The sequence below is a fragment of the Rhinichthys klamathensis genome, unplaced genomic scaffold (assembly GCF_029890125.1).
Source record: "Rhinichthys klamathensis goyatoka isolate OS25496 unplaced genomic scaffold, OSU_Roscu_1.1 h1tg000191l_1, whole genome shotgun sequence".
Lineage (NCBI taxonomy): Eukaryota > Metazoa > Chordata > Actinopteri > Cypriniformes > Leuciscidae > Rhinichthys > Rhinichthys klamathensis.
This window is the reverse complement of record NW_026606717.1, coordinates 9,182,437-9,206,749: the sequence shown is the minus strand read 5'-3', so window position 1 is coordinate 9,206,749 and position 24,313 is coordinate 9,182,437. Positions and strand designations below refer to the sequence as shown.

Genomic DNA, 24,313 nt, shown 5'->3' with positions numbered 1-24,313 from the left:
TTCAATGCATTTAGGGGTGTGGTCCTGGTCAAGACAATCTCCTGAACTCCAAACTGAATGTCAGAATGGGAAAGAAAGGTGATTTAAGCCATTTTGAGCGTGGCATGGTTGTTGGTGCCAGACGGGCCGGTCTGAGTATTTCACAATCTGCTCAGTTACTGGGATTTTCACGCACAACCATTTCTAGGATTTACAAACAATGGTGTGAAAAGGGAAAAACATCCAGTATGCGGCAGTCCTGTGGGGGAAAATGCCTTGTAGATGCTAGAGGTCAGAGGAGAATGGGCCGACTGATTCAAGTCAAGTCAAGTCAAGTCATCTTCATTTATATAGCGCTTTTAACAATGGATTGTTTCAAAGCAGCTTTACAGAGATAAACGTATAATTTAAGGTAACAGATTGTTTTTGGCGTTATAGCGGTTCTTGAATAATGTTACTTCCAGCTAAAGTTAACTTTGATTGATTCACCTCCGTCGAAATGATCAGACTTTAAACGCGAACCTGTGATTAACGCTGACGGCGTTCACATGCTCATTCAGAATTCTATAGTTATGTGCTTTTTAAAATATGTGCGCAGGTTTGTAATTCATACAACGCAGCCTAAACAAACTACTTTTCTTGCCTATAAATTTTGATACAGAATTTGTTTTATTTTATCACTTCGGGGTACGCGAGCCGGAATTCACAACGCTTTATCTGTAGAGTGGGAAAGGGATCCTCCATAGGGAGAGGATAGTGGATACTTCAGCACTGCATTGTCATCGAGTCCAGGCAAAGCTCCCTCGTCAGATCTGGACACGGCCTGGATCCGGCAGGCTGCGGGAAAACCTCGGGATAAACAAAGACACTAATATTAGCGTAGATGCCATTCTTCTTATGATGTAGCGAGTACATCAAGATTTAAGGGAAGTGTTCCCAGTTCCGGCTGACCTAATCTATGCAGCCTAACATTGAATTTATAGAAGTCTATAATGTATTATGTGTATGCTAGGTCAAAGAGATGTGTTTTTAGTCTAGCTTTGAACTGACAGAGTGTGTCTGCTTCCCGGACAATGGTAGGAAGACTATTCCAAAGTTTTGGTGCTAAATAGGAAAAGGATCTCCCGCCTGCAGTCGATTTAGATATTCTAGGTATTATCAACTGGCCGGAATTTTGAGATCGCAATAGACGTGAAGGAGTATAATGCGTTAAGAGCTCGCTCAAGTACTGCGGAGCTAAACCATTTAGTGCTTTGTAGGTAATCAACAATATTTTAAAATTTATACGATGTTTAATAGGGAGCCAATGCAGTGTTGACAGAACCGGGCTAATATGGTCATATTTCCTGGTTCTGGTAAGAACTCGAGCTGCGGCGTTTTGAACTAGCTGTAGTTTGTTTATTAAGCGTGCAGGGCAACCACCCAGTAGAGCATTACAATAATCTAGCGTTGAGGTCATGAACGCATGGACTAATTGTTCCGCATTTCCCAATGAGAGCATATGGCGTATTTTAGATATATTTTTAAGATGGAAAAATGCAGTTTTACAGATACTAGAAACGTGGCTTTCAAGCTGATAGAAGAGCAACTTTGACTGAAATAATCACTCGTTACAACCGAGGTATGCAGCAAAGCATTTGTGAAGCCACAACACGCACAACCTTGAGGTGGATGGGCTACAACGGCAGAAGACCCCACCGGGTACCACTCATCTCCACTACAAATAGGAAAAAGAGGCTACAATTTGCAAGAGCTCACCAAAATTGGACAGTTGAAGACTGGAAAAATGTTGCCTGGTCTGATGAGTCTCGATTTCTGTTGAGACATTCAGATGGTCAGAGTCAGAATTTGGCGTAAACAGAATGAGAACATGGGTCCATCATGCCTTGTTACCACTGTGCAGGCTGGTGGTTGTGGTGTAATGGTGTGGGGAATGTTTTCTTGGCACACTTTAGGCCCCTAGCGCCAATTGGGCATCGTTTAAATGCCACGGCCTACCTGAGCATTGTTTCTGACCATGTCCATCCCTTTAGGGCCACCATGTACCCATCCTCTGATGGCTACTTCCAGCAGGATAATGCACCATGTCACAAAGCTCGAATCATTCACACTCCACATTCACACTCCACATTCCAGCTCATTTTATGTACGCACATAAAAAATAATTATTACAATAAAATGGTGTACTTCCACAACAATCTTATGTAAATTGTTTTCCAGTCCAAATATTTGTAATTAGCAAACATGAACAGACAGCAACAGATTTCCAGTTCCTCTTCATCCCCCAGTACCAATCATGGAAGGATATAAATCCTACAAAGTAATAAATAACCGTACAAATGTTACATGAAAGTTAGGAGAGTTTGTTTACAGAGGGCGTTGAGTCGCTGGGTGGGTTTGGGGCCCTGTGACAGTTCTGCCCTCGGGCCCCTCCTTTGATCGGGCCCTGCTGTACATCCAATTAATCAGGACCCAAAGCACAGTAGGAGAAAGTTGAAAAGATCAGTAAACACATGAAGGGAGGGAAGGCAGTTGGCCTCAGAGAACTGACTCTACGTGCGAAAACCTTAACAGATCGACCACTGAGAGGCAAATGAAAGCAGCCTGGCTGAAGCTCAGAAAATACACACAAGTAAACAGAAATAACGGCTCTCCATCATAGCGATCCGCCAATTCTATCTAAGTCGTTCAAAGAATCGATGCCCAGTGCAGGTAATGAAGCCCAGAGTAAAAGACTGAACTTACTATAGTGAAGTTCATAACTTTGAGGATCCAGATGGTGAGAGCGAGGTTGACCACTATGAGGATCATGAGGAGGAGGACAAAGAAGTAAAGGCAACGTTTCCGCCAGCCGTAGATCCCCACTTTATACAGTTGCGGTTTTTCAGTACTCTGGACATTGTTCCTATGAGGGCACTGTTCCTGGGTCATCTGCAAGAAGACACAAATAAAACGGTAATTGAAGGATTTTGTTAGAGGCATTGAAACATGATTTAGTGGTCAGTGATATGACACTTTTTTTTGTCCTAATGTACCATGTATTCAAAAGTACGTACAAAATGCAATTCATATAGAATTACTTGAGAATGCTACTTTTTTTGTTTTCATTTTTGTTGGTGTGACCAACAAAGTCATGTGATCCAACTAAAATGCAGAAACATGCAGAACATGAAATTATTCACAGAGAGCAGGTAAGTAAAAAAAAAAGGTCAGTAATGAAAAATATATTAATGCCATATAATTTAATATTTTTACAACAGTACAAGATTAGTTCAAGTTCAAGGTTCATCTCCCCAAAAATGCAATGATATATATGAAACATTAATGTCATTATATTTGTTAAAAATACTTTTTATCTTGAACACATCTTAATAATTATATATATATATATATATATATATATTAAGATGTGTACCCTCACATGTATTCAAGGTGTAAGCAAAATAAATGACTTTTTTACTTTAAAACTTTTAAAAAGTCATTAAATTTAAACTTTTATTGGAAGTGGTGAAAAAGATTTTTTTAAACCATATGAAACCAACATGAATACACATATTACATTACAAAATAAGTGGAAGTACCTGGCATTTATGTGTTTTAAAGTAGATTTTGAAAAGATTCATATGTCATTGACCCTATTTTTGTAGATATAGATGGAGGAGTAAATGTGTACAGTAAAGACACTGCAATGCAGAACAATGGAAAATAATGCTTTGAGAGACAGTGCCTTTGGGATAGTCTGTCACTTTTGCCCTATTTATAATGAAATCATTCACTCAGACAACCATCTACGCTGGTTACAAAATACATGAAGGTCAATAAAGGGAAATCAGTGGGCTGGAAGTGTATCTCTGCTCAGCCAGCATGGAAACACTGACTGTGGGATATTCTGATATGAGTTTGACCCAGTCAGTGGAAAAGTTTGCTATGTTTTTTGCACTCCCCTCTAAAACCTACATTTCATCTCTAAATTTCTACCAGTTTCACATGAGTAAGTAGGTGACTGATTCAGGACACAGAAGGGTGAAGAATAATCAGTAATACAGCAAGGGTCCAGTTTTTATGTATGTAATATGGAATTATATTGGATTAATCTGTTTTAAATGAGGTATTCACATATGTTAGAAACTTACAGGTGTGACTCCCAAACCGTCCTGCATTCGAAATCAAATATTTCCTTACTAAATAGTAAGAGGAAAACATTATGCAAAAAGAGTAGTACGTCCAAATACACCGTTTTGGAAAAACAGTAATCTACTACATCCGCCGAGATTCTGGAGTGCACACTTAATGAACACTTTACTATCCCATGAGGCATGGGAGAGGCATTATGGCCAAACCACAGAGCATTTATCTCTTCTGGGTCCATCGTCCTCAAGTCAATGTTTTTTTTATTTTAATTTTTTTTATAGGTTTTTGGTTAAATGCTTGAAATAAGGTCTGTGGTTAACACAAGCTCAAGAACATTCCATTGATTATCTCTAATGAATATACAATTATATTATAAAAAAAATATAATAACATATTGCTTTTTAAAAAATAAATAAAAATAACAGGTAAAATGCAATCTTTTCTTCCTAGGACAGGCAAGCTTTTGCACCATTTATTGAAAATAATTGAAGTCAATGATCTGGTGTCTCCATAATTAAGAATAAAAACCTCTTTGCATCATTGTGATATTTTCTAAATATGCACATAAATAATTGCACGTCCTTCGGCTATTCTGATGTTCAGCGTGTCTGTAGGAATGGGGTTTCTGAGGCTTTCAAAGATTTAACCTAAATAAGAGGTGAAGTGATTAATGGGACTCAACGAGGAAAAACAGTATAATTAATTTGCTAATACTCCTCTGCAAGGGGGAAGGCAAACAGTTGTGCATTACTTTAACCAGCAGGAAGAAGACTGCTCCCTACATTTGAGTAAAATAAACATAAAGCTTTTTTTATAAAAAAATATATGGTTTATGGGTCAGTGACATACAGTATAAGAGTGACAACAATAAATAAAATATAAAAAATAAATATAGCTTTCTTAGAAATGCAGTCTTTCTGTTAATGTTGCATACAGTATATGGTTTTGAACAATCTTTTATTCCATTTTCAAGAAAAGTTTCAATTCGATTGACCTCGATTTGAACAGATTCTCATATTGGTGGACCGATATCACTTCTTAAATCCCAAGAATCAATCTTTTAGTCTATGCTGCTTTTAGTTGATGCGTGAACAAAACTTCACTAAACATTCCCAGACAGCAACATAGTGTCGGCCCAGATCCTGCCCACATCTGGACCATGTGGAATCCATATGTTGCTGCCTGGGTTGTTTGTATAGCTCCCCTCCCATGTCCCATCCGATAAATTACAATAAGTCAAAGCTTTCAAATTTTGTCATTCAAACAATAAATACGGATTTGGCACACTCTTTAATGTAGCATGAGCAGTGGTGGGGAAAGGTACCTTTGAAAGTAATGTGTTACAATATTGCATTACCCTAAACAAGTAATTGCGTTACTTGCATTCCCTGCCAGTGTTTTTGTTTTGTTTTTCTTAAAAAGTTGCCGGTCAGCACTAACATTTTTGATCATGTTCACAAAGTTTTCATGGCCCCCAGAATATTTTGTTGTATGAATATCTGAACATGCAATATATAGAAAGAAAGAAAGGCCTCTAAAAAACAGGGCAGGTTTCATACAGAAATAGGAACATTTTAAGCAAAAAGCTAAGAAAACGTGTTTTCGTCAAAGACTAAATCCAGATCGGATTCAGAGCAAGGATCAAAACATAGATGAAGTTGATCGAGTCCATCGACATCCCCAAAGCTTGCACAGTCCTATAGCTCGTCCTGGGTCGACCTTTCATTCAGTTTTGATTTATATGCTGTTTCAATGTTGATGATAGTGTTATTTTACATACAGTATGTATCAGCTTACATATGCTATGCTTGTTTCTGCTTCTTCTTCACGTCTTTTGATCAGGAGATTCAGTACTCTTTCAAAAGATGTGTCATGCCCCCCCCCCCCCCCCCCCCCCCCAATGGCGGGGAAAGAGTTAAGTAATGTTAGGTTATTTTTGCATTATTTTTTCTACCCTGGCCTGGGCTTGCTTGTTGACATGAAACAAACTTCTCTTCAGCTTTATTTCTAGTTATACCACCAAATAAACATGAATTTACACCAGAAGGTATGTTTAAAATATACAGAAATGTAAAATGTCTTGTGTATTCGCTCAATCAGTGTTTTAACCGCTGAAAGACATCAACAAAACAGCTTGTAAACAATATGTCATGACATTTACCTCAGAAAAGACCATAGATCAATAACCATATTCGATTTAGTGTTGTAGTCATCACCACCTAAACCGAGACCAAGTCAAGACCAAGACAAGTCTAAAGCTTTGAGGGGTTGAGACCAAGACAAGACCAACACAATGCAGGGCGAGACCAATTAACACCCTTCAAATTCATCTAAATGATCCACATTTACTGATGTTTAGTGTCATGTGGTGTAACGACACATTAATAACATACAGTATTGTGATTCCACCTTGAATGTGTGTACACTTAAACATTATACATTATATATATTGAAGAAATCAACTTTTTCTTCAATGCAAAGTATTATTTTTTAATAAATAAACCCCAAGTAAAATGTCAGTAATAAAATGAGAACAAATAAACAAATTTCTAACAACCACACAAATAAATGCAATAGTATAAAGAGAGCTATAAAATAAACATGGCTTTACATTTTTAAGGTTGGTCTAACAGGTTATGAAATACTACAGAAATTAAGGTAATCAAATGTAAAATAACACTGCATAGACCTCATTGTAAAAATTAAATACAGATTAATGCTTGCAATTCAAGTCAAGAGCAGAGAGAGATTTTCTGTCTTTTGTTCTTAGATTAACATGGCAAACAGCAACAGGAATATTAGACTACTGTCACTTTAAGAGTTTTCACTTGCAGAACGCAAGTTTCTGGGTGGCACGTAAGTCTGAAGTAATGAGTATACATAGGTAAAAGGGAGCAGAGCCAGTGGTTGTTCTGTAGGCAAAAGTCAGTGACTTGAATTTGATGGCAACCAGTGCAATTTCATGAGGAGAGGAGGGTGTTCACTTTGGCTTGTTAAAGACCACTCTAGCTGCAGCATTCTGGATCAGTTGTAGAGGTTTGATAGTACAAGCTGGAAGACCAGCCGGGACAGCATTACAATAGTCCAGTCTGGATAGAACAAGAGCTTGGACAGGGAGTTGTGTAGCATGCTCCGATAGGAAGGGCCTGATCTTCCTAATGTTGCAAGGCAAATCTGCAGGACCGGGCCGTTCTAGCAATGTGGTCTGTAAAGTTCAATTGATAATCAATCACAACTCCAAGGTTCCTGGCTGACCTTGATGGAGGTTTTTTTTAAGTTTTTTTTTAAACTATTTTATTTATGTTCCAAAACCGACTGTGTTTAACTAAATACTCGCCAAGACGTGCATTTTGACATAATTGTGTATGTATTTGACCGTTTAAGTGCAGTAAGCCATTTATTTCGGTACTTGCGACTCACAGAGGCGGCTTGTGCTCCACTTGAGATTATGCCAAACTACTTAAGCTTTCATTTTTATGCATTTCATTCTTTAACTTCTTCAGATTACAGTTGTATAATCCTGTCAGAAATTAAAAGTCCTGCTCCTGCATTCAAGTCTTTGTACGTGTGAATTGCATTTGTAATATATTTGTTTAACAAATTAACAGGTCACAAAATGCAATTACAGCAATGCAGAAACTGTATTTGTTCCAGTCCGGTTTAACCTTGATGTTGAATGTTCAGTGTAGTAATAAAACTACATTAATAATTTCATAATCATCTGGAAGCTCAATTACATTTCTGCAAAATGTCCTTGGTATGCTGAAAACAACAGCCAGGCTTTTACCATCCACAATAAAACCTAGCCTGTAATTAAAGGACGATTTAAATACAAAGCTCAGTGTCTTTCCTGTTTCTGAAGATAAGCCTGGGCTCACACAACTGTAAAGGGAGTTGCTGAAGGACAGGTCAGGTGAAGTGAAAGCACTACACTGCTGGTTCCTCGGGGAGAAGCTGAGATGGCAACTTACTCATCTGTGAACTGAAGTGTTAGTGTCCTACCCTTGTCAGCGGCAAATACTACAGATGTTAGCCGTATCGTAACAGGGACTGGTAACAAAATAAGGAGGAAAAGGACTTATAGTTAAAGATCAAGGAAAACCTCAAAATAGAGCAAAATACACTAAGCCACTCTAAGAATATTATTGTAATTTATCCGAACCTTTCTTTACAACATTGAAACGATTTGAAATTAAGTTTATTATGGTCTCCAAAGACCATTTTTCTTTATTACATACTCTGAATTTAAAAGAGAGAAAAAAAATGCCTTGGCTGAATTTAATTCAGTTGTGGACAGTTAAACAGTTTTCTTAACATTAAACATTTTCTTAAAAGGATAGTTCACCCAAATTCTGTCATCATTTACTCACCATCAAGTTGTTTCAAACCTGTATGAATTTCTTTTCTCAGCTGAACACAAAAGAAGATATTTTGAAAAATGTCAGTAACCAAACAGTTGATAGGCACCATTTTCTACTATGAAAGTCAATATGCACTTAGGTCACTTAGTTCAAAATAATTTCTTTTTATTGTAGCAGACGAACAAAATGCATACAGGTTTGGAACAACCTTGAAGGTGAGTAAGTGATGACAGAATTTTCTCAACTATCCCTCTAACATTATTTATTAACTAAACTCTACCCAAAAAAGAAATTGAATTGAGTAATCAAGATCAAATTTGATACATTTCAAAGCAACCAGACTGAATCTCTTGCAGTTAATTGTAAGCTCCACTCTTTACACACTAAAACTTCAACATAACAGGAACTCTTCAAATTCCCAACACAACGGAACAATACACACACTCCCTGTTCTTCATATTGCTCAGAAACACATAAACAGTGCATTCCAAATGGCATAAATAATGCCTTTACAGGGCGCTTCAAAGAGAGAGCAATAATCAATGCCATATTGTTGGGTCGTTCCCAAAAAGAATTCATTAAAAAAGTTAAAAGAAAAAAACAAATGGTATCTGTAATGTTACCTGTGAAAATACTGTAGATGCAAATGAAATTAAATGTGCAAACATGGTTTGAGAATATTTAAGAATTTGTGAAGTTTTAAAAAAATACAACTGTTCATTATAGTTCATATTAATTCAGGTCCATTAAATAATATTAACAGATTAACAGACCACTTTTGAATTTAATAATGTGGTCACACTAAATGCGTCTCTATAGCACGCATTGTGTTTATCGTGCAATTTATACGCGGACATTTGTTTTTACGTGCATAGGATACGCATGGGTAGGTTTAGGGTAGGTTTAGTAGTGGTGTGGGGTGCGTGTGTATTACACGCAATAAAGTGCGTATCAAATGCACGCGAAAACTGCGTATCAAATGCACGTAAAAACACATTTTTGTCTTTAGAGATGCATTTTCATCAGATCAGGCTGAATTAACATGAACTAAGATTACGAAATGCTGTAGTTGTATTTTTCATCGTTAGTTCATGGAAACTAATCTAGTTAACTAATGTCAACAAATTGAACCACACCATGGGCCCTATCATACACCCGCGCAATGCGGCTCCAGGCGCGACGCAAGTTTTTTTGCTAGTTTCAGCCCGACGCGGTTATCATTTTCACGTCCTGCGTCACGTTGTTTAACTGGCAAATGCATTTGTGCGCACATGGGCGTGCTGGTCTGAAAACAAGGTGTGTCCAGGCGCATTGTTGGCGCGTTGCTATTTTGACGCAACTGAAATAGACTGTGCGCCATTGACCAACAAAAACCTGGTCTAAAGTCAATGGAACAAAAATATTTTTTAGTTTTTTAAAGAGCACGTTAGTTAGTATTATTATTGTGTACATAAAGATATGGTGGAATTCGGCTTGTCCCGTAGATGGTCTGATTGCGCGCTTTAACCTCGCGCACGAGCAGATCCGTTTGCTTCAGTCTTCCGCTATCAAATTCCGTCATGTAAATAGCAATCCGCCATGGAGCGAGGGAAACTGGCATTTAAAGGGAATGGGAGATGAGACTCTGATTGTTTTTTTTTTTGCAATTAAAGCCCAAAACACACCCATTACTCATTAAGAGAATAGGGACAACCCTTTCAGACAACGCCCCTGGTGTGCGGAGCATTTTTCCCGTCGTTAAACTAGCAAAAGTGGATTCGGACACACCCTAAGTGCATTTGCGCCCTGCGCTTAGATCGTTAAAATAGGGCCCTATTAGTGTCTTATTATACGTCTTACAGAATGTCTTATTATAAGAAAATAAATACATGCAAAAAATATTGAACAATAACACCAGTAAAATGCATTAAGAAAATAAATAGGGTCATATTTCTTTAAATATGCTGAGACCATAAAACACAGGTCTGCAGGGCACAGCTTGAATTCTACACTAACAGTTGTTTTCAAGGCTCAGTGTGGAGCATCGAGGCTCAGGATTTAAGACTAAATCCTGCTTTTATAACAAATGTCATATGTTCCCTTTGTTCTTTTTGTGAGTCTGGCAGGTTGCAGCGCTTGAGATTTTAGAGAGGATGATGCTTTACTGTTGGCTCTAAAAAAAGGAGGATTGTCAGAAAGCCGCAGAATATGAAACACCTGCTTGTAGTTTAGCCTCCCTCCCTGGTGCCGGCATTTATTGGCAGCTCAGAAGAGTTGCAGGAGCACTGCTGTCATACCCTCATCCATTCCTCAGTTTCTATACATCGCTTAGAGCCAAAAGCAAATACAGAAACCATCTACTTTGGTTTTTAAAAAGCACAAAGTGTATTTGTTTGTTTGTACATTTAGCTTTACAGCGATTTTGTCACAGAGACTCGTGAGGCCACTTGTTTCCTCTGAGCTATAAACCAGTCATCTGTACAGTCTTGTGAATGTGCCTTCACGGTAGACTTTGTTGTGATCCCTGCAAAATATCATCATAACCATATCAATATTGGGTTTAAGAGACCACTCAGTCTTGTTTATTTGATGTTATAAAGAGAGGCAGAAAATTACCCAATGGCCTATAAAGTTGCTTCTATCTTTTTTGCTAACTTCAAGCAAAAAAGTTTTTTTTTTTGTGAGTACAGGTTCATTCAAATTTTAGAATCAACATAAAAGTTAAAGAAGCCTGTGGAGACATATAGCCTACGGCAATCCATATATAATATACAGATGCATGTACCAAATATTTTACAGAATCTTTTTTTAAAACTATTGAAATAAGTCTATTATGCGCACCAAAGGCTGCATTTATTTAATTAAAAATACAATAAAAATAGTAATACTGAGAATTATTAGGGCTTTTACAAATTAAAATGAATTTTCAGCATCATTACCCCAGTCTTCAGTGTCAAACGATCCTTACAAAATCATTCTAATACGCTGATTTTCTGCTCAAGAAACATTTCTTATAACTATCAATATTGGAAAATGTTGTGCTGCTTAATTTTTTTGTGGTAATTATGATGCTTTTTTTTCAAGATTCTTAGAACTTTCAAAAGAACATCTACTTGAAATAGTGAAGACATAATTTTACAAAAGATTTCTGTCAATTTTGATCATGTGTCCTTGCTGAATAAAAGTCGCAGTTTCATAAAAAAAAGTACTGACCCCTAACTTTTAAATGCTAAATAAAACAATTCAATATACAGTTCTGAGTCTTGCAAATGGCAAAAAAAATTGGTAAATTCAGCCACTATTTTTTATCTCAGAAACACCACTCATACTCAAACCATCATAATAATCATACTATGAGAATGATGTTCATTCTACTGTGAAGAATGAGCAGCCCAGCAGATTACAATGTGTCTAATATATCCTGACATGACAGACAGTCGCACAGTCTGACTTGGCTTGACACAGTCCCACTGCAGTCATACAGTATCCTACAACCTGACAAGCAACAATTTTAAATGACAGGAAAAAATGCAACTGAACTCTGGGTTAGTTTAGTTCTTACCTATCTTTACTCTTCATTTTCACAACTGTCCTTCACAACAGATCCACAAGCAGCATAATGAACCCATGACTGTGGGGATTCAGTAAATGTGCTTGTTATTTTAATGATTCACAGGTAGAGGCCAATTGCAAGGCAAATGTCTCATCATTAAAGCAAATGTTTTGCGTAAACTCATGCGAAACATCTTTTAGTGTTTTAATTTTATTGGACAAATGAATTGCTTGACAATTTGAGTACTTTTGCAAAGCATCCAATGTAAATATGGCTCATTAGCCTCACTGTTTGCCAAGGTAAACTGGTGTTTTAGCTAATGTTGTTGCACTCCACAGGTAATATCGGCTCTGATTAAAATTGACTTGTTGGGAAATAAAATGTGCTTTTAGTAAATTAGAACTCAGTCGGGTAACTGAAATTGGAATCGTGCAACATGGATTTACTCAGCTTGATTTCAGTGCTACATGTCTCTGAATTTAAAATGAGTCCACACTATTTCTTCTCATTCTCTAGGTTAATGACTGAAAAATGGAGCTGATGACCAAGTGAATATGGCAGCAAATCCTGAAGTATATCTCTTAAAACTTAAAATGATAAGTAAACAATAGTCATGTTTGGCTATGCATAGTAGCAGTCCTTCCCAGATGGTATAGATACATACAGGAATGAAGTTTTTATCTTACAGTGCTAATGTCTGTCCTATCCTATATATACGCACATGACAACGCAATGAATTTATAATTTTACTTTTAACTTTTGTTTATATTATTTTAATTTATTTATTTCGGAACTTTAACGACGTGAACCAAATTATTGGATTGTTCATAAAACATAAGTCTGGCATCACTGCAAAAACAGCTTCCCATTATGTAACACTTGAGTTAAAAACAAAAGACTTAAAACAGTAGGCTTTTACATTATAAATATGATGGATGAGCCACATTTGCTGTATAAAGCCAATACACACACATCTGTGTGCACACATCAGTTGAATTCTATATTAATGCGGCTAATTGGCAATGTTGCTCAGATACCATTAAGAATCTTTAGTTACACAGTGTTTAGTTGCATGGCTGCGACAGTTCAAAACAAAATCTACAGCAGGATCTTTTCATTTCCCTTACCAGGCTTCCACATTCTGCTCGTTTCTCTACCACAAACCTTAGTGGAATCTTAAAAAGCTTCTATAGGCTAATCTCAGGCTGGTTCAAATTCTCAGAGGCCTGTTTTTGACTCGGACACTAAAGGGCAAACTGTAACCAAACGTCCCATAACCTTCACAGCTGTTTCCTTCACTCTCCAGCCAAAGTCCTGCCCCCTTTTTTCCTACTTATCTGCCATTCCCACTCCCAACATGGCATCCTCACAGAGAATCACAACAATCACCTTTCTAACAGTGTCCTTTCGTCAGAGGAGAGTGAGCGTAAAACAGCACCGCGAACCCTGTCGATATCTCTGCAATCTTTCCACAGCGAACCCCGTTGTTACTTATTTATAGTAGCATGTTTCCCAGAGGGCGAGAGTAATTGAAACCAAATGTGTGGAGGCAGTGAGATGGGGAAATAGAGCAGCGGTAGCATCTGGACAGGAGAAAAAGAGAGAAGCGGGAAAACTCTTTGTCTACAGTCAGGACACAAACTTTTTGGCTTCCAATTAATACAGAACTTCTATTTGGAGAGCCCAACACACTGCCAGAATATTCCAATACAATGGGACTGAAAGGAAGAGAGACAGAGAAAGAGACAAAAATAACGCAGCAACCCCAACTGCTCCAGCGCAGACAGAAAACTTCCTAAAAAATGAAGTAGCAGTTCACATTAAGCCCAACCCTGTCTTTCTGCTGCCAGGATGTCACATGCGTTTCCTCGCACAAAGCACAAAGTCAGAAACAATGAGTTTAAAACTTACCATCCTGACCATGGCTCTCAATCTGAAGTCCAAGCTAGTGCACACAGGGTGTGACAGGCGGATAAAAGTAGACTGAGACACCACTTAAAGATGGCATGAGGCCTATTTTCTCTGCCTCTGTCTTTCTTTTTTTCCGACTTCAGGCAGTTACAATCCCCCCTTCCGACACTGTCAGCTTTTCCAATAGTGGACGCGCAAGCCAAAATCCCTGCCTCAGAGTCTGCAGGAATTTCCTGGACTCTTAGTCTGGTATCTGCAGCAGAACCACGGAGAACAGCGACTGAGTCTCTGCTACCGTTTGCCTGAGTAACTGCCCCCTGGTTTGTGGCCAGATATAGCACTAGGAGACACATGGGGGAAGTTAGGGGGTTGATGTCTGGGGTTTTTATTTTAGGACAGCCCCTCACCCTCCATTTGTGTGTGTGTGTGTGAGTTTCAGCATGCAGCCATGGGAATTGGGAATGCATTTAATTTTCTACTTGATGTTCCTGCCGGGCTGACTATGAGGGATAAAATTGCCACAAAGCCCTTCCTACGCAGCATTTTCTGCAGGCATGAAGTCATCAGACTGATGAATAATAGTAATCATTGTTTAGGTCGCTTCCTTTAACTGGCCAGTTCAGCATTAGCAGGACGTACCATGGGGAGAGTGAAACCAAGACCACGTGCGAAATCAATATGCAGAATCCCCAGGACGATTAATCAGCATGATTAGTAGCATGTTCATTGCTAACGTCGGTGGTGTGCTGGACTGTAGTGTGTGTTAGGGTACAAAGCATTACCATAAATGTATTCATACTGTGTTTTACCTTACTGCGGTGACAAAGAATTATGTTTGGGATGTTTGGGCTTGAATTTATTCAGGCAGTTGTTGTTAGCTTCATACTCTTTGTCAAGGGTTCGAAAACAACCAATTAGAGTCAGAATTCTGAATCAGGGTTTAGAGGCACCATTTCCATGTAACCTTGCTGAATAATGTTGTGGTTGTGTCGAATAAATTCACCACCAAACCTTCTGCATGCAGTTGTTTTGGTGGAGGTGACTCCTAGATTTTACTTGTAAATACTCACCAGCATGTCTTCTGACCTGTAATGCTGCCTGGATCATAATCATACACTGTTCGCTCGTTGGCCAGATGAGAACTGGCCCCCGACTGAACCTGGGTTCTCCCAAGGTTTTTTTCTCCATTCTGTCACCTGATGGAGTTTTGGTTCCTTGCCACTGTTGCCTTGGCTTTTAGTTTGCTTAGTTGGGGACATTTAATATTCAACTATATTATCGATCTGCCTTACTTAAGGTGGACGATGACACAATTTTCTTCTAGAAACAAACTTTGTTGTATTGTTTTCATGTTATCACTGTGAAGCTGTTTTGATACAATCTGTATTATAAAAAGAGCTATATAAATAAAGGTGACTTGACTTGACCAGAACTATCGCTTAACCACAAAATAGACACACTCAACAGAAAAACAAACAATGTCCTGATTATACTTCCTTACTATGAGTTTTGTCACTCACCTATTATTAAGTAAATAAAGGTCCAGCTAATATGATATATTTGCCACTACATATTATGGAAACCTGCTGAATGACAGCCAACAATAGTACTGCTGTCTGAATAATATTTTCTACTTCCAAAAAAATAACTATAGCCTTCAAAACCAGGAAGCCAAGAGGTCCTCTGAGGGGCAGAGCCAATACAACAAAAGTAAATAGAACTGGAGCAAAGCAAGTGGGGAAACAGATGTGTTTTCTCTGTATCAGTAAGCGCAACCAATGTCTAGATTTACACTATTTGGTCAAACAATTGTATTGTTTACAAAAACTGCAACTGGTATTTGAATTGTGATATGATAAACACTAAGGATTTCATATCACTCCTGCTTTGATATCAAGACTAAAAGAACCAAAATTGGTACGATCATGGTTATATCTCCCTATTATCTCTCTATCTTAGTGCTGCATTTGATACTATCGACCACAACATTCTTTTGAATAGACTTGAAAATGTTGACATTAGTGGAATTGCATGGGCATGGTTTATATTATACTTATATGAGCGTTATCAATTTGTAGCATTAAATGAAAAGATGTCATATCGACCACAAACCGTTGCTTTTTACCCTGTACATGCTACCCTTGGGAGATATAATTAGGAAGCATGGCATTTGTTTTCACTGTTGCGCTGATGATACTCATCTCTATATTTCTTTGCGCCCTGATGACCTATTCACAAAATTAACGGAATGCATAGTTGATATCAAAAATTTGATGACTAGTAATTTTCTATCGCTTTATTCTGAAAAAAGAAAAGAAAACAGAGGATCTAATTATTGGACCAAAAACATCCACACGTAATAACCTAGAATACTGTCTAACACTTGACGGCTGTTGTGTCAATTCTTTGTCATCAGTTAACCTGGGTGTGCTCTTTGATAGCAATCTTTCATTTGAAAGCCACATTTCTAGCATCTGTAAAACCAAATTTTTCCATCTTCTAAATTATAACATTTGCTCTCAATGACCAATGCAGAAAGGTTAGTTCATGACCTCAACTTTTCTAATGCTCTACTGGGTGGTTTCCCTGCACGCTTAAAAAAAAAGAAAGAAAAAAAATATCCAGCTGGTCCAAAACGCAGCAGCTAGAGTTCTTAGAATCAGGAAGAATGACCATATTAGCCCGGTTCTGTCAAAACTGCATTGGCTCCCTATTCAACATTAGCATAAAAGCATAAATTTGACAATTTTGCTAATTACTTACAAAGCACTAAATGGTTTAACTCATCAGTACTTGAGCAAGCTTTTAATGCATTATAGTCCTTTTGCATTATAATCTATTGCAAATTCTGACCAGTGGATAATACCTATATCAAAATCAACTGCAGGCGGTAGATCCTTTTTCTTTCTTTTTTTAACCCAAACTCTGGTCTAGTCTTCCTAACCTTGTTTGGGAAGCAGACACACTCTGTCAGTTTAAATCTAGACTAAAAACACATCTCTTTAACCTGGCATACACATAACACATAACACATTACCAATTTCTATTATTCAAATCCTAAGAAGAATGGTATCTACACTAATATTAGTCTGTCGGTCTCATCCTTATCCTGAGGTTAACGTAGTCTGCCCGATCCGGTCCATATTCAGATCAGATGGTGGATCTGCACCTAGACACGACCAAACCCCAGCCCTGAATGTCAGCAGAGACCATGTCTAGACAATCCCCTGTGAAACCCTCGTCGACATGACAGCCATCGGCACAGATCCTCAGCAAAGACCACAAGAACCAGACAGGTCCCACGCACAGACCCTATGACCAGCTTCGGCTCCATTCCGGCGTGATGAAACAGATCTTCCAACAAAAGGATCTGGATGGATATTTGAATGCTACCGATCAGGAGCTGACTTGTAATGCAGCCTGAATCATAATCACACTGTTTTTGTTTGTTGACCAGAGGAGAACCTTCTCCCTGACCGAACCTGGTTTCTCTCAGGGGTTTTTTCTCCATTCTGTCACCTGATGGATTTTGGGTTACTTAGCCACTGTCACCTCTGGCTTCCTTAGTTCGACTGCACTGACTTAGCTGTACTGACATTGTTGTATGAAAACTGAACTGAGCTGGTCGATGACATATTTTTTTGCAGAACTGCTTTATGAAATTAACTAATTGAATAATTGATCTTTACAATCTTTACGACAGAACTAAATCAACACTGAACTGCCTTCAGCTGAACAACAGCCGAAATGCATCATTTTCCTGTTGTCACTGTAAAGCTGCATTGAAACAAACTGTACTGTATAAAGCTCTATATAAATAAAGGTGACTTGACCTGACTTGACAAAATCATAAAATCACACTGAAACAACAGCTCTCTTTTTAAATAGGGCATGTAAGAACTACAAACTAGCAAGCGATACCCTTTATCTCCAAAATTAAGTTGTCCCAATGCTTGCTGCAAAGATTTAAGGTATGTCCCAAATTATCCACTATACAATATGCGCTTATACAACGCACTCTATAGACGAATCCGGCGAAACTACCGGAAGTAAGCGGGCGTCATAACTGAGCTGTTGCTGGGTAGCGTTGCGCCATTGCCTCCTATTGTTTTATTTGCAACTTGCGCCCACTGGAATAAACAGCCCGCGATTTACGACTGTCACTAACGTTACAACTTTTATAATGTCGAGTGGGAAAACATGTTCCGGTTTAAATTGTTTCAATGGCGGCAGTAAAGGGCGCATTGGGGCAGTAACGTTAGTAACATTACTGTTATGTCTGTTGTTAATGTTTGATTTGCTTGACTGTGACAGAACTTTTTTTTAAATAACAAATTAAAATAACAAATTAAATTAAATATAATGCAGTTTTTGTTATAATAACAATTATTTAATGACATAAGTAAAAAAATATATAATAAATATGTAATATAGTGCTCAGTAAAATCTCCTCTCTAGCTATTTTTTCTATTCAATTAACATGCTATGGTCATTAAATGGCTTTCCTGAGCTAAATGTAACATTATGTGACATAATTGTTCTCCTGCTGTTATATTGACCTCTTTCCATGGTTTAAAAACACTAATTGGTCGATATTATGTATACTTTCTAGCTGTACCTTACCCTTGCCTTTTGCAATGTGAAAATGAGATAAATAATGGACACAAATGAAAAACATGAATTCGTTTATTTGATGTCATTCATTTATTTATTGTTGCCAAATGGACAGATCTTTTTATAGTTTCCTCGTTAGCCAACGTTAGCCTAGCTAGCTTGCCAAGCTATTTTCATAAATAATCTGTAAGATCGTTTGTACCTTCATCTGTGACTGGAGGCCAGTGTCTAACATCATCAACCCAACAAGTCATTCTGCCTGGCTGTAGCTGTCATCGAGGGTGCGTTATCTCGGAGGTTTGTTTACATACCGGTAACAGCTCAGTAATGGCGTCGCCACAAGATGGCAGCCTACACAGAACGCTCGTCGGATTCGTGTATAGTGTATCAACGCTTAAGGGAAGCTGTGACAGTTAAGTGCATGAAGTGTCCAACATTCCACTTCTACAAAGTGCATCATTTGAAATGTACTTTCTTGTTGGAATTTTCAGTGTGAACACATTACTCTATTTATTGCAGACACTGCAAAAGTGTTCACATCTTTCTCTTCACACCCAGTTCTCATTGTATTCACATTGTTACTCTTTTTCCAGTTCAGTTGTGATAGGTTTTCATTCGATTATTATCATTATTATTAATATATATTATCAGACAGCAGAGTTTCTGAAGAATTTACTAATGATATTCAGTTTAATACATACACTTCCCATTTCAAACCAGGTGTTCGAAGTAAAACTGTAGCGTTCTGCATTCATAGTGTACACTATATGCAAATCACACTACAAACCAAACTCAGAGGACCAACTGAGATGGAGTTTACAAGGAACAATTAGCAATAGTACAATTGTTTTGTAAAGTGTCTGGAAGTGTTTATATCGTGTACAAGTAAATGTATCTTGTGCATATTGCTGTTGAACATTGACTGTCAGGAACTAAATAGCCACCGACTATTCACTATTCATACTGCATGTAGACTGCAACATATTTTAAACATATTAATTTGTAGACCTTTGTGGTTTAATAGTAGCACTAGGCCATCAACAACTAAATGTGAGAAATTATTCTTCTGTAAAATTTGGTGCTTTTGGTTTCACATCTCAGTTATTCTCTAAAACAGAACAATTCCCACAGGATCACAGCTGCAGTTTAGTACAATTGTTATGTGAAGTGTTTAAATCAAGAACAAGTAAATGTATTACCAGCTATTACATTATCTAAATTACATTAGCTTGTGACACAATGGTTTACTTCACTGCTAGACCAGGGTGTGACAGTGCGGTGATCTGCGATGTTAAACTTGATGTGAAACACACAAGAACGTCAATATGCGATAAGAGCAGGGACGAATAGGGGCCAGAAAGTGTACTGAACATGATACTTAAGGAGACCAGGGGAACAAAAAAAACAGTGTTTACCAGTGAGGGAGCTCACTTGTTCAGCATAATGAAATCGGCCTCTTTCCATTACCGCAGTGGTACCGCAGGGGGCACACATTAGTCCTGTTTGTGCTGTTGTGTGTGTGTGTAGCAGCGCAAAAGCCTCATTGGAAAAACATGCCTATACCTACATTTTTGCAAAAGTCCAAAAACATACCTATTCACTCCAGTTTCCAGCTGAAATCAAAACTAGTGGCAGTAAAACAGCAACAACTTTTATTCCTTTTCAAACGAATCATGATTACAGACTATTGATTAAATACTTTTTTTCATGCAGTTCCTTGCAGAATACTATGGTATGACCTCAAAACACTTTGCATGATTTGTAAACTTGAACATTTTGACTTTTACATCACATAACCAGCTCCGTGTGTCTTTTCTGACATAGTAAACCTGATCGGTATAGCTCACCTGGTACAGCAGTGCACTTATGATGCAGAGCGCTCGGGCAAGAGTCCCACAAAACACAAGTCACAACACCTGATAAAAGAGCTTAAAAACTCATAGAAGCAAGTAAAAATGTCATGGTTGCTTCAGCAAATGCATTTCCCCCCCCTTATTTTCTTTTTTTTTAACACTATGAGTTGGTTCAGGGTAGGGTTAAATGTAAGTGGTATATTATTTCCTGACGCAATAAAGCATTAACCATTTAAGCGCCACTCACCTGACATGTCATTTCCAAACTGCTACAAAACATACCACAACTGAAGTAATAAAACATCGTTACATTCACACTCATCTGTTTCTGGATAAAACTTTAAGCACCACTCACTGAACATTTCATGTCGCGAAATGTCCAAAAAGCAACGTAATGTAATTTTGCACAAATGTCGCCACAGGCATGTATTTCCAATGAGCCTGGGTTGATGCAGCCACAAACACTTTATGACAAATGTATACTGATCCGCAGTCGAGCGCTACCAAGAAGAATTGCGACACTGTTTAACATTTGAATTCCCTCGGAAAACTTCTGCAAAGTTGAGCAACCATTCACGCAGCTACTTTGAGTAAAACAGTTATCAGATCTGATGTCTGTGTTTCGATACGGCGCAAAACTGCCTCGCAAACAACGGGCATTAAGAAGACAGATTTCATATCAGCACAGCTGAGGACACAAACTCGGCCGTTCTATCCAAACAACCCTGCAGGGTTGAAATGCTATTAGCCTGTGTTAATCAAAACGCCTGCCACTGCATCAAGCATTCCTCCCACAGTTTGGGAAAAACATATTGCTGTCATTATGCAAAGCCGCTTTTCTGGGTCGAAGTGCTGATTGTTCCTCAGAAGCTGTGAATGATCAACATGACGAGTCTGGCATTGCAAGACAAGGCAGGGTCTGCGGGCAAGTCGTCTTGGGAGAGAGGATAAAGGGGAGGGCTTGAAAAACCCACCCATCCGATGCGAGTGAAGCCACTGTTAAATGTTCCTGGGCACTGTAACTATTGTTTAACTGTTCAGTGGGTCAAAACATTTTTTTATTGACTTGATCGTTATAAGGATGAGGGATCACCCCTCAGGTTTTGGACTTTACTCATGTGTGCACGGATGGCTGAACAGATATTTGAACACTCACTATACCCTACTTTCCTTCATGCATCTTTTCAGAGCTTTTTATTGTCATTTTGTTTTATTCAAAGTAAGCTAAAGCCAAAAGAGAAACCCTAATTTACAAAACCACGTGAACAAATAACAAAAGGGCTCGAATTGGCGAATCTTTTGTTCTGAATCTGTTCATTAACGATTCATAGAATTTAATGACCCTAAAATGACATAGTCATGACCTTTTAAGGACCCAAATGACCTTTTAAGACGTGGCGAGGAAACTAAGTTATCTGCATTGCTATCTTTGAAGGCATCCTAACCGACATGGAACCAGATGACTGATTTGGAGCGATAAACGCGCAGGAAACTCAACTGTTTAGCGTAGAGTTTAGCATTGGTATGTTGCTATTTGCATTCCGTGACTGCCTTCTGTAGAAAGGATACATTTACTTCTGCCTAATTTTGCTAAAATGAGGTCTTAGAAGGCAGTATAATCATGCTGCCTAACATTTGGAACAGCTTTTGTGCCAAAAGCATGCCTAAGATGCCTTAAAAAATTTACTAGGTTTTGGAGCAGTTGTAACATACCATCTGCCCCAACCATATGTACTCACACGCATATATCCGGGCCTACATATTCTGACACACCATTATCCCAACATCTGATTTCTGTACGGACATCACATGGAGCCTGGGGAGCACGATATAGTTGAAAAGGGGCAATCGATCGCTAAGCAAATAGCATCTCTGGCATCAAATTTGCTTGGCAGTGGTCTGACAAATCTGGCCATGTCAAAAGAACCGACTGCCACATCTATAAGCATTCAATAGGTAATTGAGGGCTGGCTAGGGAGGGAGTGGAACTGTTAACAAAGACCCTGGAGAAGCAGGCGGTGTGTAAACAGGAGTCCCGTTGGTGGATAAAGACAGGAAAGATATTATGCTTGTCATGATTCTGCCCTCGTGTCCTTGATTTTCTCTAGTCTTGAGGCAGGATCATGACAGAATCATGTTTTGTGTGCAAGCACATGGTCTTGTGTTTTTAGCCATGTGCTTGTGTTGTCTCGTTACGTTACCCCGCCCTCTTGTTATCCTCGTCTCGTCATTATTGTTTAGTCAGTTTCACCTGTCCTTGTCTAGTCTGCTTCACCTGTCTTTGTCATTAGTGTTCCCCTATTTCATCCCCTTGTGTTTGCTGTCCTGTGCCGGTTCATTGTGTCACACTTTGTGAGAGTCTACCTGTGAGTACCTTGTCTTTGAAGAATGTCTTGATCTTGTGTTTGCTGTTTAATAGTCTAGTGTTTGTCAAGTGTTATCTAGTTTAGTTATCCCTCGTTTGTATTGCCTCTGTTTTGCCCCCTCGTGGGCTTTATTTTCCCCTGTTTTTCTGTTATAATAAACGTTGTGTAATTGTCTACAGTCTGCGTTTGGGTTCTTCTGCTATCATCATAACAATGCTGCCTAAATGCCATAGGGCTTTCCCTGGGGCATGTGGTCCTTAGTCCACTTCAGCTCAGTGCACTCAGCTGCATGTGTTTTGTAGCTAAGAAAGGTAAGCGCACAGCTGGGACAAACATGACTTACAACTGTGCAAGGCTGTATATAATCAAGGGTCAAGGGTACACATACTGTATGCCCAATATTCATACAAATGGAGGACTGGATTCACTAATCAGTTGTGCTTTGTTGCACATGGTATTTTCAGCACAAAAACCTGCATTTTATTCATTAAACCGTCCACAATATAGTTTTATTTATTTTAGGGTTTAGTTCGTTAAGTTAAACCAACATACCTAAGTCCAGCTCAGAGGTATATAAATGTGAATAGCAGGATTCTGAACTCTAATAAAAGAGTTTAATAATATCGTCTAAGGTGCAAATACAAAAATATTTGGTTTCACTTTATTTTGATGGTCCCTTAAACACATTCTGTTGACGTTGCACCCATTCTACTAACACTCTTAACGAGAGTTAGTGAACATGTAGTTGCAAAGTTACTTATAGTTCAAAGGACCATCAAAATAGAGTGTTACCAAATATTTACATTATTTAAAAAGCTGATGCAAGAGCCTATCTATAATACCTGAAGAAAATATTCCACTAGTATACACAAACATCCCATTGACAGTTGCTCGTCTTGGGCCAGGCTCCCCTGGAAGTACACAATTTGAAATCTGCCATCTTGGCTTATTGGCTTTTTTTGAGCTAGGCACCTGAGCCATAAATGCCACATGACTGATCACTCTGGAGCTGAAGAAAAATGATGCCATGACAGTGATTAGCTGATGGCACCACAAGAATATCTTGGCTGCGTCCGAAATCGCCCTCTACACCCCTAAATAGGGCTCTATTTAAAAGGAGACAGCCATTTGTAGTGGTGTCCGAAACCACAGTGGACATTGAGTGCACTCATTCAATCCCACAATGCACCGCAATAACGAGTGTACAACCAATGTACACTCAACGTTTGGAGAATATCCATAATCCACTTTGAAAGTCGCATACCGAATGAATTCCCGCGTCTGACATGAAGATTCCACCCGCAGCTGAAATATCCATCCATCCATCCATCCATTTTCCAAACCGCTGGTCTTATGTGGCCAGAGCGTAATATCATACAGGTATACATTTATTTTGATGATAATGTTAATGCAAAGTTTCCACAACAGTCTTTGCCAGTTTGCAAAGTTTCAAACAGTTGTTAAAACCCTCTGGGGACCAGAAACGCGCCCGCGCGTTTTGCTCGTTTTTTTTTTTTAGCAATGCAAAATAAACTCAAACTGCTCTGTTAATTTTTATCTTTCATG

The 24,313-nt window shown here is 38.5% G+C and overlaps 1 protein-coding gene across 2 annotated transcripts in view; it reads right to left on the bottom strand.

The window, feature by feature from the left end:
• sgcd (sarcoglycan, delta (dystrophin-associated glycoprotein)) overlaps nucleotides 1-24,313 on the bottom strand; it is a 215,553-nt gene that overhangs the window by 108,625 nt on the left and 82,615 nt on the right. The window contains exons 1-2 of one of the 2 annotated variants that reach the window (XM_056262309.1): nucleotides 13,915-14,168; nucleotides 2,725-2,910 (exon numbers count right to left, since the gene is read on the bottom strand). In XM_056262309.1, coding sequence (XP_056118284.1) covers nucleotides 2,725-2,910; nucleotides 13,915-13,926 — 198 coding nt within the window. In that variant the 5' untranslated portion in view covers nucleotides 13,927-14,168. Of the gene's footprint in view, nucleotides 1-2,724; nucleotides 2,911-13,914; nucleotides 14,169-24,313 lie in introns of those variants that run through there. The other variant, XM_056262310.1, reaches the window with a different exon arrangement.